Genomic DNA, 26,715 nt, shown 5'->3' on the forward strand with positions numbered 1-26,715 from the left:
TGCATTGATACCATGAGAGGTTCAAACTAACTGCATTGATACCATGAGAGGTTCAAACTAACTGCATTGATACCATGAGAGGTTCAAACTAACTGCATTGATACCATGAGAGGTTCAAACTAACTGCATTGATACCATGAGAGCTGAATGGAGCAAACCCTGCAAGCGTGACATACATGAACATAATTCAAAACCAGGAAGAAAACTGTTTTAGTTTTGACGGTTGGCAGAACAGTGGGAAACTATTTTCGGGCAGGGCAGGGCCGGAAGGGAGTGGGGGTAACGGGGTCTTCTGGGAAAAAAACCCACTATTAACGTTGTGCTGATTTAAATGACAGTATGCTATTCATGCAGTCATGGTGCCAGCTGTGTACCTGCATGCACTAAACCTCTGTTGGTATGTGAGTGAGTCTATGTTAAAGTAAGCTCATGGATTTCATTAAGAATGATAATTGGCGCAAACATGAAGCATGCAAGAATGGTACTTTTTAATACTGGATCGAATTTTCCTTATAATCTGTTCTGTGTTTTGAGTCATGAATTATAGCTACCACAACCCCAAAACACGAACCCCCACCCCTTCCACCCTCATCCCCTTCTTTCACCCCCTCCTTCCACCGGATCCGGAAGAAAGTGTAGATCAGACCTTGGGACTTGCGCATAAAGAATACACGTAACGCTCTTGTGCACAAACATGAGCTCCCGATATGCAAGCATTTCTTGAAGAATGATGTGCTTAACACGATACACTAAAAGCTGTTGACTGTGGCTGGCAAGTCGCCTGCTTGGGTTTGTTTGGAGTGTTTGTCTGCACGCTGAACAGTGGAAAGAGTTAAAGTAATAAAAACACGCTTTTGTCGTCGCCATTGTGTAAATGCTTTGCTTGTGTCGCAAAAAGCCACTTCACACTAACGCCGCTGCTTTTGTTGATTGATCTTCTCACCCAAATGTTGTTACAAACAGCTCTATAGTCCTGTATTTGACTTCCTTGTCGGGCGCGTAGGCAGATCCGTAGAGGTGGTCTACTCAGTGGTCTACTCAGTGGTCTACTCAGTGGTCTTGACAAATATGTAGCGGCCTTACGCATATGCACAGAGCGGTGCAGTGAATAGGTGGACCTGTTAAATCTGTGTTTTTTTCATTTACCGTACATTTGTTTTGTATTATTTATAAATAATAGAAATGTGAGATAACCATGCATTACAGAGCAATCCTGTTACTCGTGTCTTTGTGTTGTACAATTATCACAGCTGACCAAAATGTTGGTGAGTACAACTTTTTTGCTGTCATTGATTTCACATGTTAATTATACTCTAACAAAGTGTACGACTACTTGAGCATGAGTTTACTTTTTATATTTAGTCAAGTTTTGACTAAATATTTTAACGTAGAGGGGGGAATCGAGACGAGGGTCGTGGTGTATGTGTGTGTGTGTGTGTGTCTGTCTGTGTGTGTGTGTGTAGAGCGATTCAGACTAAACTACTGGACCGATCTTTATGAAATTTTACATGAGAGTTCCTGGGTATGAAATCCCCATACGTTTTTTTCATTTTTTTGATAAATGTCTTTGATGACGTCATATCCGGCTTTTCGTGAAAGTTGAGGCGGCACTGTCACGCCCTCATTTTGCAACCAAATTGGTTGAAATGTTGGTCAAGTAATCTTCGACGAAGGCCGGGTTTTGGTATTGCATTTCAGCTTGGTGGCTTAAAAACTAATGAGTGAGTTTGGTCATTAAAAATCTGAAAATTGTAAAAAAAATATGTTTTTGTATAAAACGATCCAAATTTACGTACATCTTATTCTTTATCATTTTCTGATTCCAAAAATATATAAATATGTTATATTTGGATTAAAAACAAGCTCTGAAAATTAAAAATATAAAAGTTATTATCAAAATTAAATTGTCCAAATCAATTTAAAAACACCTTCATCTTATTCATTGTCGGTTTCTGATTCCAAAAACATATAGATATGATATGTTTGGATTAAAAACACGCTCAGAAAGTTAAAACGAAGAGAGGTACAGAAAAGCGTGCTATCCTTCTCAGCGCAAGTACTACCCCGCTCTTCTTGTCAATTTCACTGCCTTTGCCGTGCGCGGTGGACTGACGATGCTACGAGTATACGGTCTTGCTGCGTTGCATTGCGTTCAGTTTCATTCTGTGAGTTCGACAGCTACTTGACTAAATGTTGTATTTTCGCCTTACGCGACTTGTTGTTTAGTATCTTCACTGACTCCTCCTTCTTACCTTGTGTGTGCGTGTGTGTGTGTGTGTGTGTGTGTGTGTGTGTGTGTGTGTGTGTGTGTGTGTGTGTGTGTTTGTGTGTGTGTGTGTGTGTTTGTATGTGTGTGTGTCCTTGTATGTCTGTCTGTCTGGCTGTATGTCAATGTGTCTATGTGCATGTCTTTGTGTATGTCCGCATGTGTGTGTGTGTGTGTGTGTGTGTGTGTGTGTGTGTGTGTGTGTGTGTGTGTGTGTGTGTGAAAAATGTACTTCCTGGACCGATCTCAAAGAAAAAGATATGGGTTTGTTTTTCTGCTTGAACTGTTCTGAAATTAAAGAACAAAACAAACAAAAAACAAGCTTGCCTGTGAAAGAGGAAGAATACATACTTGCATTAAGTGGATTGCAATAGATAGTTAAAGGTATAGTACTATACACAAGAATGTATGAATGACAAAGAACAAGTGTTTATTTTTGAATGTTTTATGTATGTTTTATTACGGACACAAAAGCTCAGCAATGCAATTTCTCTTTTAGAGATTAATAAAGTTATTGTATTGTATTGTATTGTATTGTATTGTATTGTATAGTCTCACAGGGGGGGGGGACGTACATGTAGCTGCTCTACAGAGCTGTTCACAATAGTAACACATTTTACAACTGTTAATTAGGGTGGCTTACATTTAAATGAATACGTTTGGTGAAGAAAATACCTTGTTTATGAACATTATTTATTGAATCTTATCGTACAGAGGGAATACTATTTCCCCACCTCTCCATTGCTCTGCCGGGATCTCTCTCTCTCTCTCTCTCTCTCTCTCTCTCTCTCTCTCTCTCTCTCTCTCTCTCTCTCCCTCTCTTTCTCTCTCTCTCTCTCTTTCTCTCTCTCTCTCTTTCTCTCTCTCTCTATCTCTCTCTCTCTCTGTCTCTCTCAAGCTCTCCGACGACCAGCAGCCACCCTCACGACAGTGGCGGGCGCGGCGGGGATCTGGGTGGTGTACCGAGGGCACGGCTGGACGGCGGTGACGGAAACACGGCCACAGCCGAACCTCCAGGCGTGAAGACGCGCAGCAGGCTACAGACGGGCCCCACCTCTGGCCACGGCACCAAGACGCAGCGCCAAGGTCGTATCGACATCATGCTTGGCGGCGGCAACGGAGCGCCTGCTCCTGGGACGCAGGGTGATCCTGACCCCGGCACTCACCGGCGTCAGGGCCGCAGCGCCGACAAGCAGAGAGACAACAACAACACGTGACGGTGCGGCAACGATAGGCCAAACAGCGCACCGAGAGATAGTGCAAAGGGTAGCATTCGTTTCCTGAGTTGGAACATCGATGGACTTGCAACGAAAATAGCAGACCCCGATTTCGTGAGTTATATACACAACTTTAACGTCGTTTGCCTAGTTGAAACGTTCCTGGATAAATCGTTCATTTTGAGTAACACGTTCTGCGACTTTGTAGTATTTTCGAGCTCGGCTGTCAAACTGACTGACAAAGGCCGTAGGTCAGGTGGGGTCGTTATACTGGTAAAAAAGGAAATTATTTGATGCGATTGAGGTAACGTACGATCACATGGTTTGTCTCAAAATATCGAAGACACTGTGGAATCTGGACAAAGATGTTATATACCTAGCTGCGTATATCCCTCCCCAAACTTCACCGTACTATGATACCTCCCAGGCCAAATGTCACATTGAACAAACTGAACTATGTATGTTAGACATGTTAGAAAGATATGGAGAAGCTTACATCATCCTATGTGGGGACATGAACGCAAGAACTGGGTCCTTGCAAGCTATTGCTGACTCAGAAAATCAGTTAGACGACCCGTGCAACCATCAAGTTCTGTATAGTCCTTCTCGATTGTCAGAGGATCGGACAATTAACACGTTTGGCTGGGAACTCTTGTCGTTATGTTCTAGTTTTGGTCTGTGTCTGCTAAATGGTTTTTGCACGCCCTCTTCGTCTAAGCATTTTACATACATATCCAGACATGGAAATAGTGTAAACGACTACTTTATCATCTCAGAAGAGTTATCATCCCTCTGCCTGGACTTGACCGTCGAAGAGAGAATTGAATCCCCCCATATGCCGCTATGCTTAACACTTATAGGCCCCACCAACAAGAACACAGGGCAAACAGAAAACGAAACAAAGAAAGGGGTACGAGTTAAGATGTCATGGGATACACATAAAGAACATGAGGTAAGAGAGCTTATTGACTCGGAATCATTCGCTGGTAAACTCGAAGAGGCGGGGCAGATGATAAGTGGGGATATCGATGGATCAGTAAAGTTGTTCACCCGTGCCCTTAAGGAGGTAACTAAGCCAATGGAAATTACTGTTAAGCATGGTTCCGTTTCGGTCGGTGAGAAAAACAAATGGTTTGACTTTGAATGTCAACAGCAAAAAAGGTTGACACGAAAAGCTCTTCGAAGGTACAAGAAAAACAAAACAGCTCTTGACATGGAGAAGAGAACAGATAAAATCAGTTTTAAAGAATGTGAAAAAGAAGCAGAGCGATGTAAAACGGTATATTTAGATGAAAGGAAGAAGTACAACCAGCTGCTGAAAAATAAAAAGATTACATTTAAACAGAACAAAGTGTCACTTTTACTTGCCAGCATTCATGACCCTCAAAGCTTTTGGAGGGAAATTAGAAAATTCAAGAGAAAGGGAAGAAGCTCGCCTAGCATTAGTAAAGATGACTGGTTTAACCATTTTAACGGCGTGTTTAATAATTTAGCTGCTGGAGCGACTCCAGCTCAGCAAACCGAGTTACCCGCGGAAGAGGTCCCGGACCTCGACATGGACGAGCTAAATAAAGATATATCTGAAGGAGAGGTAAGAGAAGCCATTAGAGGGCTGAAAAAAGGCAAAGCAACCGGTATAGATGAAATCCCAAACGAGTTGCTTCGCATCGCAGGTGATGATGTTAATACTTACCTGGTAGAGCTTTTTAACAAACTGTTCCGCACAGGAACATACCCAGCCGAGTGAGCCAAAGCCATTATTCACCCAATCTTCAAAAAAGGCAACGATGAGAATCCTGACAATTACAGGGGCGTGTCGCTGCTAAGCTGTGTCAGTAAACTGTATACTGCCATCATTAACAATAGATTGACTAAGTGGGCTGAAATGAACAATGTCATGTCTGAGTCCCAAGCTGGGTTCAGAAAAGGGTATACGACAGTGGACCATATTTTCACGTTATACGCAGCTGTAAGCAAGCAACTTAAACAACACAAGAAACTGTATGTGGCCTTTGTGGACTTTCAAAAGGCGTTCGACACTGTCAAAAGAGATGTACTATGGAATGTACTGCTCAAGATCGGCATTGGGGGCAAAATGCTTCAAACACTCAGAGCAATGTACTCAAACGTATTATCTTGTGTTCGGTGTAACTCTGACTACACGGCCTTTTTTGAGTGTATGCAAGGTCTCAAACAAGGATGCTTGGCAAGCCCAAGCCTGTTCTCTTTTTTGATTAACGAACTTGCGTCTGAAATGATTCTAAAAGGGAGGCATGGAATTCAACTTCTTCCGGGTGAAATTGAACTATTTATCATGATGTTTGCTGACGACATAGCATTGCTCTCAGTGACACCGGTGGGACTACAAAACCAGCTAAATATATTGCATGAAGTTGCCAGCAGATTAGGTTTAAAGGTAAACAAAGAAAAAACAAAAGTGTTGGTATTTCGCAACGGTGGATACTTGGGGAAAAACGAAGCCTGGACATTTGGTCACGACAACATGTACGTTACCAACTCGTATAAATATCTCGGCTTAACCTTGACCACCAAAGTTTCCATCCAACGATGCTTTGAAGACTCTATTGTACGAGCTAAGCGTGGTGTTATCGACATTTTTAGAGTTCTGTGGAATATTGGATGTTATGATCTAAACCTTTTTTTCACACTCTTTGATACACAGATTACCCCCATATTGCTATACGGTTCAGAAATGTGGGGTTGTTTTGATTGCTCTAACATTGAAAAGGTACACATGTTCGCATGCAAACGGATAATAGGTGTTTCCCCTCAAAGTCCCAACTGCATGGTATACGGAGAACTCGGTAGATTTCCCCTATCAGTTCTCGCTGCTACCAGATGCGTTAAATACTGGTTGCGGCTAAATCGCCTCCCCAACACAAGATATGTAAAAATGGCCCATGTGATGATGAGGAACATGGCAGACAGAGGGACAGACAATTGGTCCGCTAGGGTCAGGAACCTCCTATGTGAAAATGGGTTTGGACATGTGTGGACGTACGGCTATGTCGGCAACGAAAAACACTTTATCAAGGCTTTTCAACAACGCCTAAAAGACTGCTTTATCCAGAACTGGCATAGTAAGCTGGAAGACAGTGAGAGGTATGACACATACAAATTGTTTAAACCTGATTTTGGAAGAGAAAGGTACCTTGACCAAATAGACAATCCATATATTCAAAAAGTGTTCACAAAATTCAGACTTGGGGTTTCACCCTTGATGTGCAACAAAAAGAGATACTCTGCAAACGGTTCACATGTTTGCCCACTTTGCAGATACCCTCACGAAAACGATCACCACTTTCTTTTTAAGTGCCCAGTATACTCGGATATAAGAGAAACCTACTTGGAAAATGTCTTTGAAATTGGTCAACTCGAAAACTCGTCAATGCAGATACTACTAACACAAAACAAAAGTAGGTTGTGGGCACTCTCCCGGTATACATTTTATGCATTCATAAAATGCATTTTATGCTCCGCCGCCGACACTCGACTCTTCCGACTCCCCACAGTGCAAACAAAGACATGTGGCGAGAGGTCCTTCGCCTATCAAGCCCCTGTGACCTGGAATAGATTACCTCTGCCTCTCAGACACACAGATTCTCTCACTACATTCAAGACAAATCTCAAAACACACCTCTTTCAGCGCAAGTGATTTCCCCTCCAGCATCTCCCCACCCACCCCATCCCGCCCCACCTCACCCCCTACCTAGTGCCTAAAATAACGTGTATATATATTTTCTGCGCTTTGTGTCAGCACTGTTTGTGTGTGTGTAAATAGTATTGTTGACACGTTTTTATACAGAAGCCTATTGTGGTTCTTGTGCCTAGGCTGTGTATTGGATTGTCATTGTATGCCTGCATTATTAGTTGTCAGTAATTATTACATGTGCTGATTGTTCTCTTTGTCTGCGCGCGTATAGTATGTTCGTTATGTTTGGTCATAGTATGTTTGTTTATGTTTGGTCGTTATCTTTGCCTGTGCGTGTATTGTATGTTTGGTCGTTTTCTTTGCCTGTGCATGCATAGTTTGTTGGTTATGTTTGGTCGGTTTCTTTGCCTGTGCGTGTATAGTATGCTTGGTCGATGTATGTATTGTAAAGCGCTAAGAGTAGACATTTTTCTAGAATAGCGCTATAAAAGTTTGCATTATTATTATTATTATTATTATTCAGGCATCGACAGCAACTGCTAGGCTAAAATGAATGTGTGTAAATGATTTCCGATCGATATGTTTCAACCCTTAGCACTGTATATGCACCTGTTCTTACTTGTCTCTGAGAGAGTATACATTGAAATGGAAACTCTTCTCCCCCCTTGTACAAACACAACAGTGTGGTTTACAATAAAAATTCTGAGTTCTGAGTTCTGAGTTCTCTCTCTCTGTCTCTCTGTCTGTCTCTCTCTCTCTCTCTGTCTTTCTTTCTCTCTCTCTCTCTCTCTCTCTCTCTCTCTCTCTCTCTGTCTCTGTCTCTCTCTCTCTCGCTCTCTTTCGGAGACCGACGCGGGTAGCTGTGTCTATCTATATCGTCCAATCTCAAAGCACAGTCCACGCCCACAAGCGGTCTCAAACATTCTGTCAATGCCAAGACTTTTAAAGACAGATATTTCTCATTCCTTATACATTGGCACATTTCGTTCTCTCTTAGCCTGAACACGTTTATATTGTTGATGCCTTATTTGTACCTTTTACACGTTTCAGTAGATAAATGTACCTAATTAATTTCATAACATGATGCTACATTGCTATTACTTGCAACGTAGTTGCTTCATTGACTCCTCAGTTTCACGGATTTTTTCTTCCCTCGAAGTTTCACACGTTTTTTGTTGCTTGAAACAGTTTTCATTATACCTTTGACAATAATATGTCATGTTCGTTTGTATGTATATTTTTGTTTGTTTGTTTAGTCTGTTAATCGTTTGCTTGTTTGTCGTTTGTTTTTATTACTTCTTTAATTGATATTCCAACATTTTTAAAACGTATTATCATTAGATTAAACCCTCCCATGGGCGAGGGCTGGATGTAAAAAAGCACCTGTTTGCTTATGCCATTACCCTCGTTTATAAAGAATTTGTCATTGTCATTCTCTCTCTCTCTCTCTCTCTCTCTCTCTCTCTCTCTCTCTCTCTCTCTCTCTCTCTCTCTCTCTCTCTCTCTCTCTCTCTCTCTCTCTCTCTCTGCCTTTTAGTGACCTTTGTGCATCATATGACTTGGTCGGACTCGTGTGACCATAAATCATTGTGTTTTATTTGACTTGATCGGACCCACCGACTTTGAGTGACCTTTGTGCATCATATGAATTGGTCGGATTCGTGTGACCATAAACCATTGTGTTTTAATTGACTTGGTCGGACCCGTGTGACCGTGTGACCATAGCGATCAAAGTGCCTTTATTAATTACACTTGCACGCTGTATGTTTTATTATGTTTTTACCGACAGCCATTGCTAGTGATTTTAATTAGCTGCTGCCGTATTTCTTGAGTTGTTCTTGCTTTATTTGCTTTAATTTCTTTGTTTGAAGTTTTCGTGTATTCCTTCTTCTTGTGTTTGATAATGCTGCATGTTGGTCATTTAAATGTTTACCATCTAGATGCCAAAGTACAAGACATATGCAATTTTCTACACAGCGCAACCCCCGTGTACCACTTATACGGCATCACCGAATCACGCTTACACGACAGCATCCCCGATACCCGCATCCGTATCCCTGATTATGACGTCATACGTCGTGATTCCCGTCGTACGGGTGAAAATGGCATCGCTGCTTACATCCACTCTTCCATTGTTCAATACACGCGTAGAAGACCTGACTTAGAACACAAAGACATTGAATGCATGTGGCTAGAGTTTAAACTAAAGGAAACAAGATACAAGATATTTATTCACCAATTTTGCAAAAGGATTTCATCTTGGCACGGCACGGTAAAAATAAAATAAAAACCAACCAGACACATATGCAGACACACATCACCATGCATGCATACATACGTACATTACACTGTCATGCACACACAGACACAACTCACACACACACACACACACACACACACACACACACACACACACACACACACACACACACACACACACACACACACACACAATTATTTACATACTCACACATAACCAGCCACATATCTACATCACAAATTCACATCGTCGCCTTGTAAAGGTAAAAACCGTATCAGTTTAAAAGGGGTGCCAGTAATATCAATACAACATCAGTGAATACTAGAACAATACCTAAAATGTATAATCCATTTAAAAGTAAGTAGTACACGTAATTATTATCATTTAGTCAGATCATCACATAAAATTATATATTCATGATCTAGCCAGTTAGACAGTTTAAAACAACAGCCCCTTCTACTCTTGTTTGTTTTCTTTACAGAAACCCTTCTGCCATTGGTGACTGGTACGATGACCTTATCGAGATGATAGATACAGTGTATAAATGTAAACCTCACGCAGACATCCTGTTATTCGGGGACTTTAATATTGACTTATTAAAACCTCAGCCTCGATGGGATGGGATTGTATCATCACTAGGTTTCAAGCAGCTTATAACTTTACCTGCTAGAGTCACAGAAACTTCATCTACTTTGCTTGATCACATCTACTCAAACAACCACTCCTCAGTACTAAATGCTTCACTCGCAGATCTTAGCATTAGTGATCATTCTCCAATATTCTGTACTGAAACCACTAAAATGCCAAAATCAAATCATAAAGGTCACACAGTCATATCTTTTCGATCCTTTAAAAATTTTGATCGTGATTCTTTCCTGTCCGATCTAAACGTAGCACGATTTGACCAAGTTTTCAACCACACGGTCCCTGATCAAGCATTAGAATGTTGGTATGACACCCTATTACCTATAATAAACAAGCACGCACCTATAAAGAAAATGAGAGTAAAACATCCTAAACTTCCACCCTGGATGTCCAATCAGCGTGACCTGTTAAAAAAAGCTAAACAATTCCAAGATTATAAAACAGCTAGAAATAGGTTAAAAAACATGGTTCGTGACTCAAAGAAAGCTTACTTTAATAAACTCGTTGAGAATAACCGGGATATCTCGCAGATCTGGCGTGCACTAAATTCACTCATCAGAGGTTCCACCTCTAACTCCACCCAGATCCCCCGTCACTTAACGCCAGACATCTTTAACTCTCACTTTTCGTCTGTAGCTACCTCTCTTAGCAACCCTGACAATGCCTCTCCCAACAACTCTGACAATCTATCCCTCTACTGCAAACAAAAGACGGCGAATAAAGCACCCTTTCAAATCCCACCCATTGCAGTGCACGAATTAGGACGACTGATTTCACAACTTCAGAACAAAAAATCTTCAGGACCTGATGAAATCAGCAACCACTTATTAAAACTCTCCCTTCCTTACACAGTTGACTCTCTCACATATATCTTCAATCTCTGCATACAGCGCAATACCTTTCCGCAAGCACTAAAGAAAGCTAAAGTTATTCCTCTCCCCAAATCCAAAAACACTTCTGATGTTAGCAACTACCGCCCTATTTCCTTACTCTCAGTACTATCAAAGCTTCTTGAAAGACATATTCACATTAATCTCACAAAATACATGGACCGTTTGGCCCTTTTCCACCCCTTGCAGTCTGGTTTCCGCAGTAACCACTCATGTTCTACTGCGCTCTCGCTTTTGACAGACAAATGTCTGTCAGCCATAAATTCCTCCCAGCTCTCTGGGGTCGTATACTTAGATTTTTCTAAGGCCTTTGACCTCGTTGATCATAAAATTCTCCTCAACAAATTATCACTATATCTCAATGGATCTGACTCTCTGTCTTTCTTTCAGTCTTTCCTTGAAAACCGATCGCAACAAGTCTATGTACATGGTGCGTACTCAAGAGAGGAATCCGTGTTATATGGAGTACCCCAGGGCTCTGTCTTAGGTCCTATTCTTTTCTGTATTTACGTTAATGACCTTCCACTTCACTTCTCTGACAACTCAGTAGAATGCCACATGCTCGCTGATGACACAACACTACGGACACAAAATAGACGCCTTGACAATATTCAACAATCTCTTCAGCACACCCTTAGAGACATCTCACAATGGTGCTCTGAAAACAACATGGTCCTAAACCCTCTGAAATCTAAATCAATGGTAATTACAACGCGCCAGAAGCATCAGTTGTCCCCCCTCTCACTAGATCTCACCATCAACGGAAACTCAATAGAAAAGGTTAGCGAACACAAACTGCTAGGCGGGATTATCGATGATAAGCTTAGGTGGCATTCCCACATTGAACATCTGTGTAAACGCGTTTCAAGAAATTTATTCCTACTTTCAAAACTTCAGTCAGTCATAACTTTAGACGCCCGAAAAATGTTCTACAACGCCCACATCAAACCTCACAATGATTATGCCTCTGTCATCTGGGATGGCTGTAGTGATGCATTATTCAAACCTATAAATTCTCGTCATCGAAGGTCAGCTAAACTCATTATGCCTGACCCATCACTAACTACTGACGCAAAACTGACAGCCCTCAATATACCTCAACTTAAACAACAGCTTTTATTTAATAAATCAGTTTTCATGCACAAGATCCTACGTGACCAAGCACCCGAATATCTAACTCACTTGTTTCAATCAACTCCTTCTCGGTATTCCACCTTCAAGCATAATCTGGCCTGCCCGAAGCCACGCATTGACATATTTAAAACTAGTCTTTCATACTCGGGAGCCTATGTCTGGAACTCCCTACCTACATGCTTAAAATCGATCAGTAACCTTAAAACATTCAAAACACATCTGCAAAAATACATTCAAACATCACTTTAATGTGATGTGCCTGGTTGCTCAAACGTATGTATGCCTTCTATCCTTCTGAAATGTGCATGTGTGTGTCTTGCGTCAACTTGGTGTGTGTTCTGATAATGTATGGTTGTATTGCCCGTATTGTGATATCTGTATATCACATGTCTGTAAAGAATGATCTTATTCTTATATTACTATTATTGCGTGTGTCTGCGTTTCATCATAAAAAGTTTCTTCCTATGTATTCCCATTTCGATTATAACCATTTTGCTTAGATCAGGACTAGCTGTAAGAAAGGACCTACGGACCTAATGCTATCTTTCCTGTAATAAAGTTCAAAGTTCAAAGTTCTCTCTCTCTCTCTCTCTCTCTCTCTCTCTCTCTCTCTCTCTCTCTCTCTCTCTCTCTCTCTCTCTCTCTCTCTCTCTCTCTCTCTCTCTCTCTCTCTCTCTCTCTCTCTCTCTCTCTGATTCTGTTCCTCTGACCAGTCGCATTTTCGCGAGTCTGTTATTTCATTTTGTTTAGGAATATATTGGTTGGATATATTGTGTGAATGAATTAAAAATGCCGAAGGCGCAGCGTGCTCTATGTTGTGTATTCTCTGGCAGTATTTCATGATTTTGTTTCTCTGCAACAATTAGTCTGACTGTGCTGTTACCTATTTGATTCAACAGACCTTCATCAACGTAAATATCTGTAGTTATTGGTTCTACCGAAGGGGTATTTGTCCAGCTATTGGGGATTGTGTGGATTATAGCGTTGTAATCTAACTGGAGTCCGGGGTAAGGTCCCACTGTCTGTTGTACTTCTTGACAAGTTAACAGTGACAGCTATTGTGTTTTCAGCGTAGCAATAGGGCCCGATATTTAGACGAGACAAGTATAATGCCGACGAGTCGAAGACGAGTCGCATTATACTTGTTCGAGTTTAAATATCGGACCCTATTGCTACGATGAAAACACAATAGCGTTTATATAGCTATTCTGACATTAAATTCTGTGTTAAATTCATGTTTTTGTCAGCAACAAGGACCAGAATGGTCCATGTCGTTGATTGCAGACGACGGTTCCCTTTCTGCATGAAGCCACGGAAATAACCGAACATTGAAAAACCCACGGACATGTATTACGGAGAAAACTCAAGATAACCGGATGCTTAGCATTACGTCAATATCTTAGGAATCATATGACGTTATGACGTATCATGCTTGCCTACGTAGATTGTATGTTCGAAAGTCTGACTTCTGTTGGGAATTCGCGTGGTGAAGACTGCGGTAAATCTGTAGATGATAAGAGAACAAGGATTGTCTCAGAAGAAACGACGAAATGTTTCAGACCGGTAACTTCATTTCAACATTGCACTACACAATGGACGTTCTATGTGACAGGAGAGTTTGCTGATTTTGTGTTAAACATTGGTGATTGGAGAGATCGTCTGCAAAAATCAGAGATAGGTCGCTTCAGATTGCAGCTTCTGGAAATTTGCAAGGTTTGCTGCCAGTTAAAGAACTGGATTTTACACGTAATGTATGTCATGTACAGTAAGCAACAACAAAAACACACACAAAGCAAATTGCGTCGTCTGTCGACTAGCCACAGACACAAGCCTGGCGAGGTATGCGTGTACTTTATACACGTGGAAGAAACCGGAACCATGCGTCTTTGTTATTGCCGATATCGTTTGGATATCGGCAAAAATGGCCAACTTTCGTAGCGTTATGCTTTGATGATCGGAAAAGGGATGTGTGAGACCATCCAATCACAGCCCCCGAATCCCCCCACGTGTCCATCAGAATAGCTATATTACCCGCTATTACGAGCTAGTCGTGTGACAGAGAGTTTTCTTGCACACGAGACTGTAGATGTTTCACGACGGCTTTAGCCGGAGTGAAACAGCAGCAGTCGAGTGTGCAAGAAAACTCTCTGTCACACGACTAGCTCGTAATGGCGATTATGTCTCACAGCTTCAACAGAGGAGAGAACAAACACGTTTTGCGTACTCACGCTTGATAAACCTAAACACAGGAGCAGCCATTGTGGAGAGATCTACTTTTTGACGAAAGTGACCGAACAACTATAAATGACGTCTCGGTATATGTGAATGACGTCACAGTCATCGTCACAGTCTGTATCTTTTGAAGCATCGCAATCTTCATGACGTCTTTCTGTGTCTGCATCCGCGAAATGTTTGTTCTTTCCGGGATCTTTGTCATCTATGTTCACAACTCTGTCCTTATAGTGTCAGACTAACAGGCCTCCTGAGCGAGCCACTTTCCAAGGGCAGCTAAATTCGCGTATGGAAACAGTACTGTCGTCTGGGATGCCGTTTTCAGTATTATGAGCGTTATAGAATGTGTAAAGAGAAGAAACGATAACAGCAGGAGAAACAAAAGTTGTGTGTGCATTTTGGGGTTTTTGGGGGGACGATTTCGAGTTTGAATCCGTTCTTGCACATGCTCCAAATCGCGTAACATACAATCTTGCACACGTTTGCTTTAGTAGTGGCAAAGAAGGAAAGCGTGTGACAGTAGATTATTGACGCAGAGGTCTTGCATGTGCACAATTCCAGCTTTTCTCCACACTGAAAAAAATAGTGCGTTACCTTTATACCTTACGAAGTTATTGTTTCACAGGCCTTCTGTTGGTATGATGTTGGGAGGTTTGTTTCACAGGCCTTCTGTTGGTATGATGTTGGGAGGTTTGTTTTGATTAATCTGCCCCAGCGTTTGTATAACATCTCTTCAAAAGACAGATTTGTTCTATCGAGGTGTTTTATTTCATTTACCTTGACCGATATATTAAAAGTCTAATGCTGACCTTGGAAGGGGTCCATAAGCGTGTCTGCTATTTTAACCCAGTGTTTGCCCTTTTCCTGTAAAAAATGTTAATGCCCATTTTGTTAAGAACATATTTTGTTGGTGCTCAATGTTTATCCATCCTTCTTCCGGTGGAAGGCTGAGGACACCTCTTTTTATCTTTTCAGGGGCTCTTTTATTATCATATAGTTACGTTTCCAGAGAAATGTATACATATTCGTGTTAATTTGGCGAAGCACATTTTCCTGGAATGACAGAACTTGCAGTGCATGTGAGAACTGGAAAAAGAGCATAGTGTTTGCCAAAATAAATTTGTTCGTACACTGTTGAGTTTCGTCCTTGCCATTTGTTTGTATTATTCTTTCAACATTCTCAATTTTACCTTTCCAATTTTCTTCAATCAGAGAGGCTTCTTTTTCAGCAGAAAAATATATTCCTAAAATTGTATACATTCCAGACTTCATAGGTATGTTGCTCACTTGTCCATGTTCTCCTTTTCGTCTACCTAGCCACGTGACTTCTGATTTGTGTTTATCTAACTTGAGGCCAGAAAACTTCGCATATTCTTCCACTATAATTTGTATTGCCCTCTGAATACCATTTTCATATTTTAATGTAAGGCTTGTGTCATGAGCAAACAATTCGCGTAAGGCACATTTACAACATTTAGTCAATCGGTCGAACCCGTAGAATAAAACTGAACGCACTGCACATTTTTTTCACCAAGACAAAACAGATTCGTCAATCCCCGCGGCACAAGGAAAACGCTCACTCTTCCCGTGCAACACAAAGTGAAAGTGACAAGCCAGAATAGCGTATTGTGGTAAGCAGGAAAGCGCGCTTTTCTGTATTCTTGTTAACTTTCTGAGCTTTGTTCTAATAGAACATAATATTATTTTATCTATATGTTTCTTGGAATCGGGAAATGATAAAGAATAAGATTAAAGTGAAATGCAAAACCTAAGTCCGAGCTTTGTCGAAGATTACTTCAGCAAAATGTCAACCAATTTGCGTAATAGCGCCGCCTCAACTTTCACAAAAAAACGGATATGATGTCATCAAGACATTTATCAAAAACAGGAACAAAAATGTCTGGCGATATCATACTCAGGAACTCTCATGTCAAGTGTGATGAAGATCGGTCCAGTAGTTTATCTGAATCGCTCTACACACACACACACACACACACACACACACACACACACACACTCACACACACACACACACACACACACTCACACACACACTCACACACACGCACACACACACACACACCACACCCTCATTGATTCCCAGTCAATGTTAAAACATTTAGTCTTAACTTTCCGACGTCGGAGGTGGCGGGAAAACCCGTCTTCTTGTTGTTAATCTTAGCAATACTCAGCACGTAAATGATGTTGTACGACGCACAGTGAACGTGGCGATCAACAAAACCTACAGTCAGATCAGCACTTACTCAGACTACGGAGCGGCCCGTAACGCTGCTGACGGCAACACAGCAGGAGTCTTGGGAGCGAACACCTGTAGCCACACGAACATGACGCCTGACGGGGTCGGTATCCCACCCAACGTGTACCACTGGTGGGAGGTGGACCTGGGCAGGACGTACCCTGTCCACAACATCACCGTCTGGGCACGCAAAGAAAAAACGGAGTCCATTTGTACGTATCGTAGTACATGTATAGCTACTCAGTTTGTATCTGGGTATAGGTATGCTTGAACATGTCGGTTGACTCTGTTCTTTCATGTTAATAACAACTGGTTTTTCTTTTAATTGTACGTATGTATGGACAAGCTGGTAGATGAATAGATCATGCGTCTTTAGATTTTAGCGCAAGGCAGGCTATAATCAAAATAAGGTAATTGAGAGTGAGTGTGTGTGTGTGTGTGTTTGTTTTTTAATTGCATAGGGTACGTAGGTGCATCATTATTCTTAAAAACTCTGTCTGGCTTGTCGCATAACAGCGTTACTAATGTTTCACATGATCTAAAAGTCCGAAATTATTGTTCTACATAAGTCAGCGCAAATCACCAAACGGTGTAAGTTAATGCGGTGATGTGTTTCTGAAATGTACCGTGTTTGTTGGTCTCATTAATTGCTAACACGGCTTTTAAAACGCCTTTAATAGCCTCTGAGAAGAATGACACCTACTCCGTTCAGCATGCCTATTTTGTTTCACCGATAGTATGAATAGAGACAAGAAATGGAACACGTTTTCTTTTGGCTGAATATGTCCTTTTCATTTGTATCAAGTTTTCGACCGTCTGTACCCGTTCATAATCACGGTGGACAACAAGACTTGTGTGAACGTGACGTCACCAACGAACAACACCATCAGGAGCAACTCAGTGATGTGTTCTTCAGTCATGTACGGGCAGGTGGTGCGTCTTACACTGACGACTAATAGAACTTTGAACCTGTGTGAATTTCAAATATTTGGTAAGTTGTACTTAAGGGTAGGAGCTACCATAAAATACACCGTTTTTCTCTTTAAGTCCTTTGACCACAACATTCACGAAACAGAACTGCTTGTGTTAAAGTTTGGTGTGCATTTGCTTCAATGTTTTTAGATTGATAGTATGGTCCCCCTACACATTGCATTTAGATTGACTTTAGTACAAATTATTACATGAAAAATAAGCAAAGTGGCGTTGAATCGAAACATGTTATTTCACGGATGTGAAATTAATTTCATAACTTTTCATCAGAATGATTTGAACTGTTGCTGACATGTTTAGACATTCTGACAGATGTTAAAAGGCTATGCTCTAGGAAAAAAAGGGGTAACAGGACACATGTTCCAGTTGTCATAAATGTTTAACCCACAAAGCCAAAATCGGTATCACTTTATTTTGTTTACACAAGCCATTGAAGGATCGGCCCCAGCACACATCCTATATGATTCTGGTTTATATTTGTTTTGTATTTTAAGAAAACAATTAATATAACATAGATGAAATACATATTATACGACATAAATGCTTTCAGTCGACCTTGATATTCCACAGTGCCCATACATATCATACATGTGCCATCGACTGAATGTGCATGGTAATACCATCTATGCCAAGTTGATCTATGCCAAGTTGGTGCATAATGGCGGCGTTACTGTCTGTTAAAAGTCTCTTACGCCGATATGAAGGCATATACCTAGTGGTTACTTTATTATCTGCTCAGTTCATCGTCTAAAGGTTTTACTGCGCCACATATGAGCTAGAAGTACTTGGAACATGCACAAACCAGCCTGTCAACATGACTCTTGTATTCAAGGATGTATGATAAAGAGCACGCATGTGACATCTTTGGCATACATTATGTATCCTTGAAATGTTGGCAGTGCAGGTCGGACGCGGGCCAGATTGTTTTTTTGTTCTTTGCTAATTGCTGTTCTGTCTCAGTTCATAGAGCCGGCACCAACAAGCAGGAGCACACCCATACACACAGTTCGTCATGTTGATCAAAGGAGACAAGAAAATGATTATGTGAATAGGAAACAAAGTAAAGTACACGTTTAGGTTCCCAGACAAGGACACCGCGATCAACAGAAGTCATAATTATTTTACACAGTGATGCATCACAGTTATGACACTTTTAGCAAGCCAGGACTTGCATATAAACCACTGAGTGACGTTCGCACAAGTTCTAAACATCGTGGTATTACCATGCACATTCAGTCGATGGCACATATATGGGCACTGTGGAATATCAAGGTCGACTGAAAGCATTTATGTCGTATAATATGTATTTCATCTATGTTATATTAATTGTTTTCTTAAAATACAAAACAAATATAAACGTATAGTATATTTTCAGAGACACATGAGGGAGGCCATGGCATATAACGTTTTATCCTACATACGTGAGAGAGACACCCGTGAGATAATAATCGTTCAAATCACACGTGTGTATATCATGTAAATGAGGTCATGTCAAGCAAGTCTGGCAGGGACCTGTTTTTCCACTGCTTATGATGCCAAAGTCACCGAGACAAACGTCATTATAGAAACACAAATTGCGCTCGCTAATTACCCTCGATGAATCTTTAGAACTAACACGTCACGCCACACTTTCAGAGTGACGTTTCTTTGCTTTGACGTCATAGATTGCACGAGGCTTTAGAAGAGATCGAGGTTCCAAAACAAGCGTCTTCAATTTAGCTGCCTCGAATGCAGGACATTTTCAGTAAAATACACGTAAGTATAGTATGTAGGATAAACAGAATACTACATGGCTTGCTGTGTCGTACCAGATTTACACTCGTTGCTTTTTCAAATAGTGAACAGCTCGCTTTCGCTCGCAGTTCAATATTTAAAAAAACAACTCGTGTAAATCTGGTACGACACAGCAAGCCATGTAGTATTCTCTATATATCCCATGACCTCCCTTCTTTGTCTCTGTAAATGTACTCTAGGTATATTTCTTGTATTTCCATTGTTCTCTTGTTACATCTATGATGTAACTATTGCACTCTTATAACACATAAAATAGAGGACAAATAAGGGTGCACGAAATACATCATAGCTGGCTCTACTTTCTGTCGTCCTTGACATTCCAAAATGAAAAGGTACCTTTAGACCGAATGTGCAAGGGGTAACCACGCTTTTGAGAACTTGCGCGAGAGTCGTTCAGTGTTATAGCCACAGATACAGCATGACTTCCCTTCTTTGTCTCTGTTAAATCTAGGGAGAAAATATCCAGCGATATTTCTCCGTAGGCCTAAAGTTCGGCCATGACCTAGGCAAAATAACTTGCGCAGTCGCAGAAACAAGAAAATGGAAATCTTTTATGGAATGATTGGGAGCCACGCACATTTGACCTCTTGATTCCGACCATGAACCCGCTGTTGATAATCTGGAAGGTCGTACCAGAAATGCAGATCTATCTCTGGCCGATTCATAGATTCAACCTACAAACTGCGACCTCATCTGTGATCAGGTGGCCAAGCAATGCGTGAAATCTTTTATTCTAAAGCCTTATGGCTCGTTTCGACAAGCATTAAACGGATGAAATTAACCACATGCAGTTTATTCTTCAGAAAAATGCACACAAAAAATGACCAAAAAATGGGTTGGGTTCGGTGATTTGTACATAAACGTCTTCCTCACGATAGATTCGCTGATAATTTTGTCTTATGAAGCCGTCATCAACACGAACACAATGATTGCAGAAGCAAACTCTGTACCTACACGACCGATACACAAGACTGATTATTTCACAGCTGCAATGTGAATAGAGAACAACAAAGACGTTTTGGGTAAGCTTACTCAGGTCTTCACTGACAAGCTGGGAACAGACGGAAAATTCCGAACAAAAGTAAATGACGTCAAAGTCTCTTTCGCTTTGCGTGTAACTTTGTCATGACGTCTTTTTGTGACGACAGTATACGCGACAATTTGTTCGCTTCCGGTGTCATTTTAGACTGAAAAGCAACTCAAAAGATGGAGCCAAGCCTGTGTCTTGAAACAGCTGAAACACTCTTTTGGATTCCCGTTTCAATGTCAACCAAAAAGTTAAAGAAAAAAACCAAGGTTCAGTTGCGAACCGACAGCGGATTGAGCATTTATTCCTGTTGATGAAGGTACGATTGAAGCTTTATTCTCTCCGTCAACCAACAAGACTAGATTTGTAGCAGACGAAAATCAAAGTGTGCGCTTTTCCTGTTTTGTGAAGGCGATTATGTCGTTATAAGTTACCTGTACGTTGTGAAGACATTTCAAAACAAAATTTAGCTTTGATGCGTCACGGGATATAAGCTTATACGTTTTCATCTATGTTTTTGTTCGTCTCGGCAGGGTGAATGAATTCATGGTGTCATTTCCGGAACTGGACAAAACTGGCCTTGCCAAGACTGAAACCAAATATAGTTCTACAACTTCTAGGCTTGGGTTGATTGCCCATGGTGAATTTCCAATCATTTGTTGCCACATCCCATGAACAATTCTCTTTACTTTGGTCATGCCATATATACGTTACAGCTCCGTCCACCCATGGTATCGCGTGATATTGGATGGACGGAGCTGTAACTTATACTTATAGCTGAGTTTTAGTCTCGACTTGCCGAGTCTATCATCGTAGCGTCATAGATTTCATGACGTCTATCGTCCATCGCGTCATATTAAGGGGACGTAATCTGTTATGTTTCTTTCTATTCGCTGTTCTATTTCTCTCTTGTGATCAACATGACAAGCCGTATGTGTTTGAGTGTGTGTGCTCGTGCTCTCAACTAAAACAAAAGTCAAACTAGCAATCGTTAAAAACCCAGTCCGTCCGACCAGCACTGCTATGTTCAGACTATACTCATGTGAAGTTACAGCGTGCCCGGTGTAACACGAGAAAATTACTCCCACGAGATTGTTTACTCCGGAGTAAACATTTCGTACGAAAAAGTTACTCCCTTTACGAAAAAAGCACTCCCCCATTACACGAGAAAATTACTCCCCAAGACAGGTGAGTTCCGAGTAAACATTTTGTACAAAAATGTTACTCCCCTGACGAATAAATAACGAATAAATTACTTCACCCCAACACAAGCAATTTAACTTCCCATGCCAGGTGTACGAAATATTTACTCCCTTGTCCCCTGTTAGTTTTGGTGGTGGAAGGGGTGGAAGGAGGGTAGCGCGACATTCGTGTGCGCGAGATCACTTATTGGCATTATCCCTTCGCCCGAATCCCATTTTTGCGTACGAGAATTTTTACTGGAAGTAAACAAAATGGGGAGTAAAAATTTTGTGGAGGGAGTAATTTTTTCGTGCCTTGGGGAGTTCTTTTCTCGTACGAAAAGTGTACTCGGAGTAAGAATTTTGTACGAAATATTTACTCCGGAGTAAATGTTTCGTGGAGTAAAAATTTCGTGTTACACCGGTACACACGCCCTTATCGGTACATTATCGACTTCGAGTGTTCTCTGGACAAGCTGTTTAATGCATTTTGCGAGTAATTCTAGCTCTTCTGTGGTGCAGTAGGCCCTATAGACGATGAAGGTGTCTAAGATCTCAGGAGATGCGTGTGTAACCACTAGGTATTCAGTCAAATCCGTGTAAGAGGCTTTCAACTGACGGGGACAACCAAGCCACCATTATGCACCGACTTGACATAGATCAACAGACGTGCCTTTAGAATAAGGTATGTGCAGAGGTGCCTCATCTGAACAGACAACTACAGCTTGATGTTTCCGTCACACTTTCTCTTTTAGATCTTCATGGGATATACAGGTTACAACACTCGTGATTTTTTTATATGGCTTGTATTTCAGTCAAGACCCAGCGGGAATATCAAAGGGACTCGATATTCATCCGCTGGGTCTTGACTGAAATACAAGCCATATAAAAAAAACACTCGTGTTGTAACCTCTATGTATGCAATTATACAAGGATATTGTTCTTGTTACTTGCCAAAACATGCAAAACTGCAACCCAACTCAGCCACTGTTGTGGCTCTGTTCTGCTGTCCTGATGAATATGCATACAGTTTTAATTCGGCTGCTGAGCTATGCGTTTTGATTCTATTTGTAAGCTGTTGAAATAAAGATGTCCAATCCGTGCACATCTTTTCAGTTTGCAAAGAGGGATTTTATGGACTGGATTGTTCGTCTCCGTGTGACAAGAACTGCGATGAAGGGTGTAACATGACAAGTGGTTTCTGCACACGTAAGTAAAAGCCTCGTCTCAGAGTTAGCAATGGCTAACTGGTGTTTGCTTGTTGTTGTTGTTGTTGTTGTTGTTGTTGTTGTTGTTGTTCCAGTATGTATTCGCTGTTGGCGTTTGCATTTGCTACCAAAGCGACATAACTGTGTCAACCTTATGTGCTGTAGAGTTTACTATCATCATATTGACAGGATGATAGCAGGTCTGGTTCAGAACCGCAACAGATTTGACCCACCAGTTCTGCGAGGAATTGTATTTCCCCAGTAAATGCTTGCACAAACTAACCTCGGCGACTTAAGTGTGAGTTTAGATAGAGCGGACAGCGTCAGATAAACTTTATTTAAACGAGACAGATTAGCCGCGGGTGGAGGAGGAGGATGTTAGATACTTGAGGTAGGCCTAAAGGGATCAGTGTTGGCAGGTAGGGAAGAGAGGGTAGTAAAGCAGGATATCAACACTTAGGCCCGTAATTAGAAAGAGAGGGGAGAGCAGGATTTGTGAACGTCAAGGAGAAGAGCCCAGCCGCAATGTCCATGTTGCCGGGGGGCTTGCACGTGTGATGCATCAGCGGGGGTCTATAAGAACGGGAGAGCAACACATTGTGGTCAGGACTGTCTGTGGTAAACCAGACTTCCATTTCAAGGCAACAGCCAGTCATAAGGCCCTATGTGCAATACTCTCGGGGGTTCCTCTGAGTGAAGGGGAAGAAATTAGCTTTACAAATGACATCAATGGGGGGCCCAACTAATGCAAATCGTCCGTCTTTGGCTCACAAAAGGGCACCATCCGACTCAACACGATTGCCCAGGAAAAGTAAAAACCTGTCTTTATTACAGTGGAATGCGCTGAGCCTTAGCAGCCGGCTGCCATTGTTAGTAGATCATCTGAACAATTTTGAGACTGATATTGTTGCTCTACAGTCAGCCTCGGATAGGATAGGAAACCTCCCACGGTTGGTAGGTTACTACTACCCACCCGAGGTTGCCCTGGCTGACAATGGGAGAGTACATGTTGCCACATACATCCGGGCAGACCTCAAATACAAGCTTATAGACCCACCAATGCAAGATATGGAAGGACTTGGTTCCATGTGTGCAGTGCAGATCTCCATGCGGGGAAGGAGGCCACTTAATCTAGTGAACGTCTACTATCCCAGGGGCTGCAAGGCACTGGGTTGTACCAATTGGCTCACTCAGCTCTCGTCAGATTCGGGCAGCTGGGTAGTGATGGGGGATTTCAACGCGCACCACCGGATGTGGGACGCTGACGCAGAAAGTAGCCCTGACACTCAGCTGGCTGAAGACATCAGCATCTCAGATTTGGTGCTACTTAATGATGGCACGGCCACCAGACAAGCCCAGCGACAAAGAGACAGATCATCTGCCATTGATCTTACCCTGGTTAGCCCCGAACTTGCCCTTACCATCGACTGGCAGGTCTACCCCAACACACTCGGATCTGACCACTATCTGATACACGCGACCATCCATGAAGCTGACCCTGATCCTGCTGAAGTTGATCGTACGCCAAAGTACATCTGTGCCAAAGCAGATTGGGAGAAGTTCAAGAAGACTCTAACGCATATATGTGGAGAGACTGAGTTCAAAGACAATGACATAGACCAGTACTATGGTAACATCAGACAGGCAATCCTCAGTGCAGCTGACCAAGCTATTCCAAAACGCGCTTCTAGGCCTCAAAAGAGAGAACAGGCACCTTCCCCCTGGTGGAATGAAGAATGCAGAGCTGCGGTGCAGCGCAAACGGCGTTTTACAAAAGCATATCAGAAGAATCAGTCAGCCTCCAATAAAACAGCCCTCGAAGAAGTTGAAAAGGAGTGTGCTGCGGTCAATGAACAGGCAAAAGCAGCCTACTGGACAGATTTCTGTTGTAAAAAGGTGCATAACCAAGGAGACGCGTCCCTTGTATGGACCAAGCTGCGAAAATTCAAAAGGAACGTGTTCTTGCCTGAAAAACCTTTGCTGAACGGGAATGAGTACACACAAAGTAATCTTGAGAAGGCCGAGGTGCTGGCTGAGACATTTGCAAAAGTCAGTCAGGCAGCTCATATGCCACAGTCGCTCGCTGATTACCGTCGAAAGGAAGAAGATAAATTCGGGCGAGCAGCAGCAGACAACTCACTGCCGATAAACCAGGATCTGGGTATCAATGAGTTGAGGAAGGCAATCCAAGGAATAAAATCCGGAAATGTCGCAACAGGCTTAGACCCCACTTCATACAACATGATACGCCGGTTTCCTGAGCCCATGCTGGAAGTGCTGCTACAGTTTTACCAGCACTGTTGGGCGAGCTCAAAACTTCCCTCAGCCTGGAAAAACGCTCTGGTGATTGCTCTTCCCAAAGACGGTAAACCCCGGCACCTGCCGACAAGCTACCGCCCAATTTCACTCACACCTCACCTTGGCAAGGTATACGAAAGAATTGTAAAAAACAGACTAGAACACTTTCTTGAAAAGAACAACATTCTTCCCCTCTGCCAGGCAGGCTTCAGAAAGGGTCGAGCCTGCATGGAGCATGTGGTAAAACTTACAGCCCACATCAAGAAGGCTAAAGCACGAGGCAGAACAGTGCTGGCAACCTTCTTCGACATTAGAAGAGCATTTGACACGGTCTGGCATGGAAAGCTAATTCAGAAAATGTCCAACATGGGGATCTCAGGGCGCCTGCTGGAATTTGTCCAGGAATTCCTCACAGACAGGTCCATGGCTGTTAGAGTGGGGCAGTCCATCTCTCAAACACATGTCCTAGATATGGGGGTGCCTCAATGAAGCATCATATCCCCCATATTGTTCAGCATCATGGTCCACGATGCAGCAAATCTGAACCTCAAGGAGGCCTCATTGTCTCTGTTTGCCGATGACATGGCCCTCTGGGAAGCAGTCAACTGCAAGTCAGAAAGAACAATCAAAACAAAAATGGGGCGGTACCAAGAAAAAGTCGACCAAATCGCTGACTACATGCAGACGAATGGCTTTGAGCTATCTACCGAAAAAACCGTGTTCATGGCTTTCACAGGAGTGCAGCTTGTCAAAAGGACATGTTCCATCACCATAAATGGGGTGCAGCTGGTGCCAGCAGATAAAACCAAGTTCTTGGGAGTGACATTCACAAGCTCTCTCAGTTGGGGCCCACACATAGACTCACTTGTGAGAAAAGCTCAACGCTCTCTAAACCTGATAAAGGTTCTGAGCAGAGAGTCGTGGGCAGCCGGAAAACCATTGATCCATCTTGTCCGTGCCCTTGTTCGGTCGCGCCTCAGCTATGGCCAAGAGGCTTTCTTTGCAGCTCCTGACAGTCAGTGGGTAAAGCTTGAAAGAGTAGAAAGAGCCGCTCTCAAAGTGGCGCTGGGGGTCCCCAGATCGGCAGTCTCCACCCTACTTTACCAGGAAGTGGGATGGCTGCCACTGAAAGAGGAATGCCACCTCAGATGTGCACAGCTAGCTGTCAGAAAACACTGTGTCCCAAACACGGCAGTGGAAGTATTTACCCCAGACATGGGAGATACCGACCACATGCAATACAAAGCTCTTGAGTCCAAGACTCATACATACCAAACAGTGCTCCCAATATACAACCATGTGAAGGGCATATGGGAACAGAGTGGCCTGTCCAAGGAAAAGCTGGTCACAGGTGGTACTCTTCCTTACCCTCCATGGCTGCTTGAAGCCCCAAATCTGATCATAGACTATGGAGACGGCCTCAAAAAGGCAGAAGACCCATTGCTGCTAGCCACAGTTGCAAAAGAAAAGATCGATCAACGATTTAAAAGCCACCTACAGGTCTTCACAGATGGTTCGATCCTGCAGTCAGGGGAGGCTGGGTGTGCCTTGTCGATTCCTGGACTTGATATAACACGAAAATACAAGCTAAACAAGGGGATCAGCATCTTCTCTGCAGAGTTATTTGCTATCTACATGGCCTG

General features: G+C 42.3%; 1 protein-coding gene across 1 annotated transcript in view; it reads left to right on the forward strand.

Annotated features, from left to right (window-relative positions):
* Positions 1-398: 398 nt before the first annotated feature.
* The window catches only part of LOC138956755 (uncharacterized), a 38,538-nt gene continuing 12,221 nt past the window's right edge, over positions 399-26,715 (forward strand). The window contains exons 1-4 of the mRNA XM_070328025.1: positions 399-1,265; positions 16,538-16,786; positions 17,380-17,565; positions 22,683-22,775. Coding sequence (XP_070184126.1) covers positions 1,196-1,265; positions 16,538-16,786; positions 17,380-17,565; positions 22,683-22,775 — 598 coding nt within the window. The 5' untranslated portion in view covers positions 399-1,195. The remainder of the gene's footprint in view (positions 1,266-16,537; positions 16,787-17,379; positions 17,566-22,682; positions 22,776-26,715) is intronic.

This window comes from Littorina saxatilis, unplaced genomic scaffold (assembly GCF_037325665.1).
Source record: "Littorina saxatilis isolate snail1 unplaced genomic scaffold, US_GU_Lsax_2.0 scaffold_473, whole genome shotgun sequence".
Taxonomy (NCBI): domain Eukaryota; kingdom Metazoa; phylum Mollusca; class Gastropoda; order Littorinimorpha; family Littorinidae; genus Littorina; species Littorina saxatilis.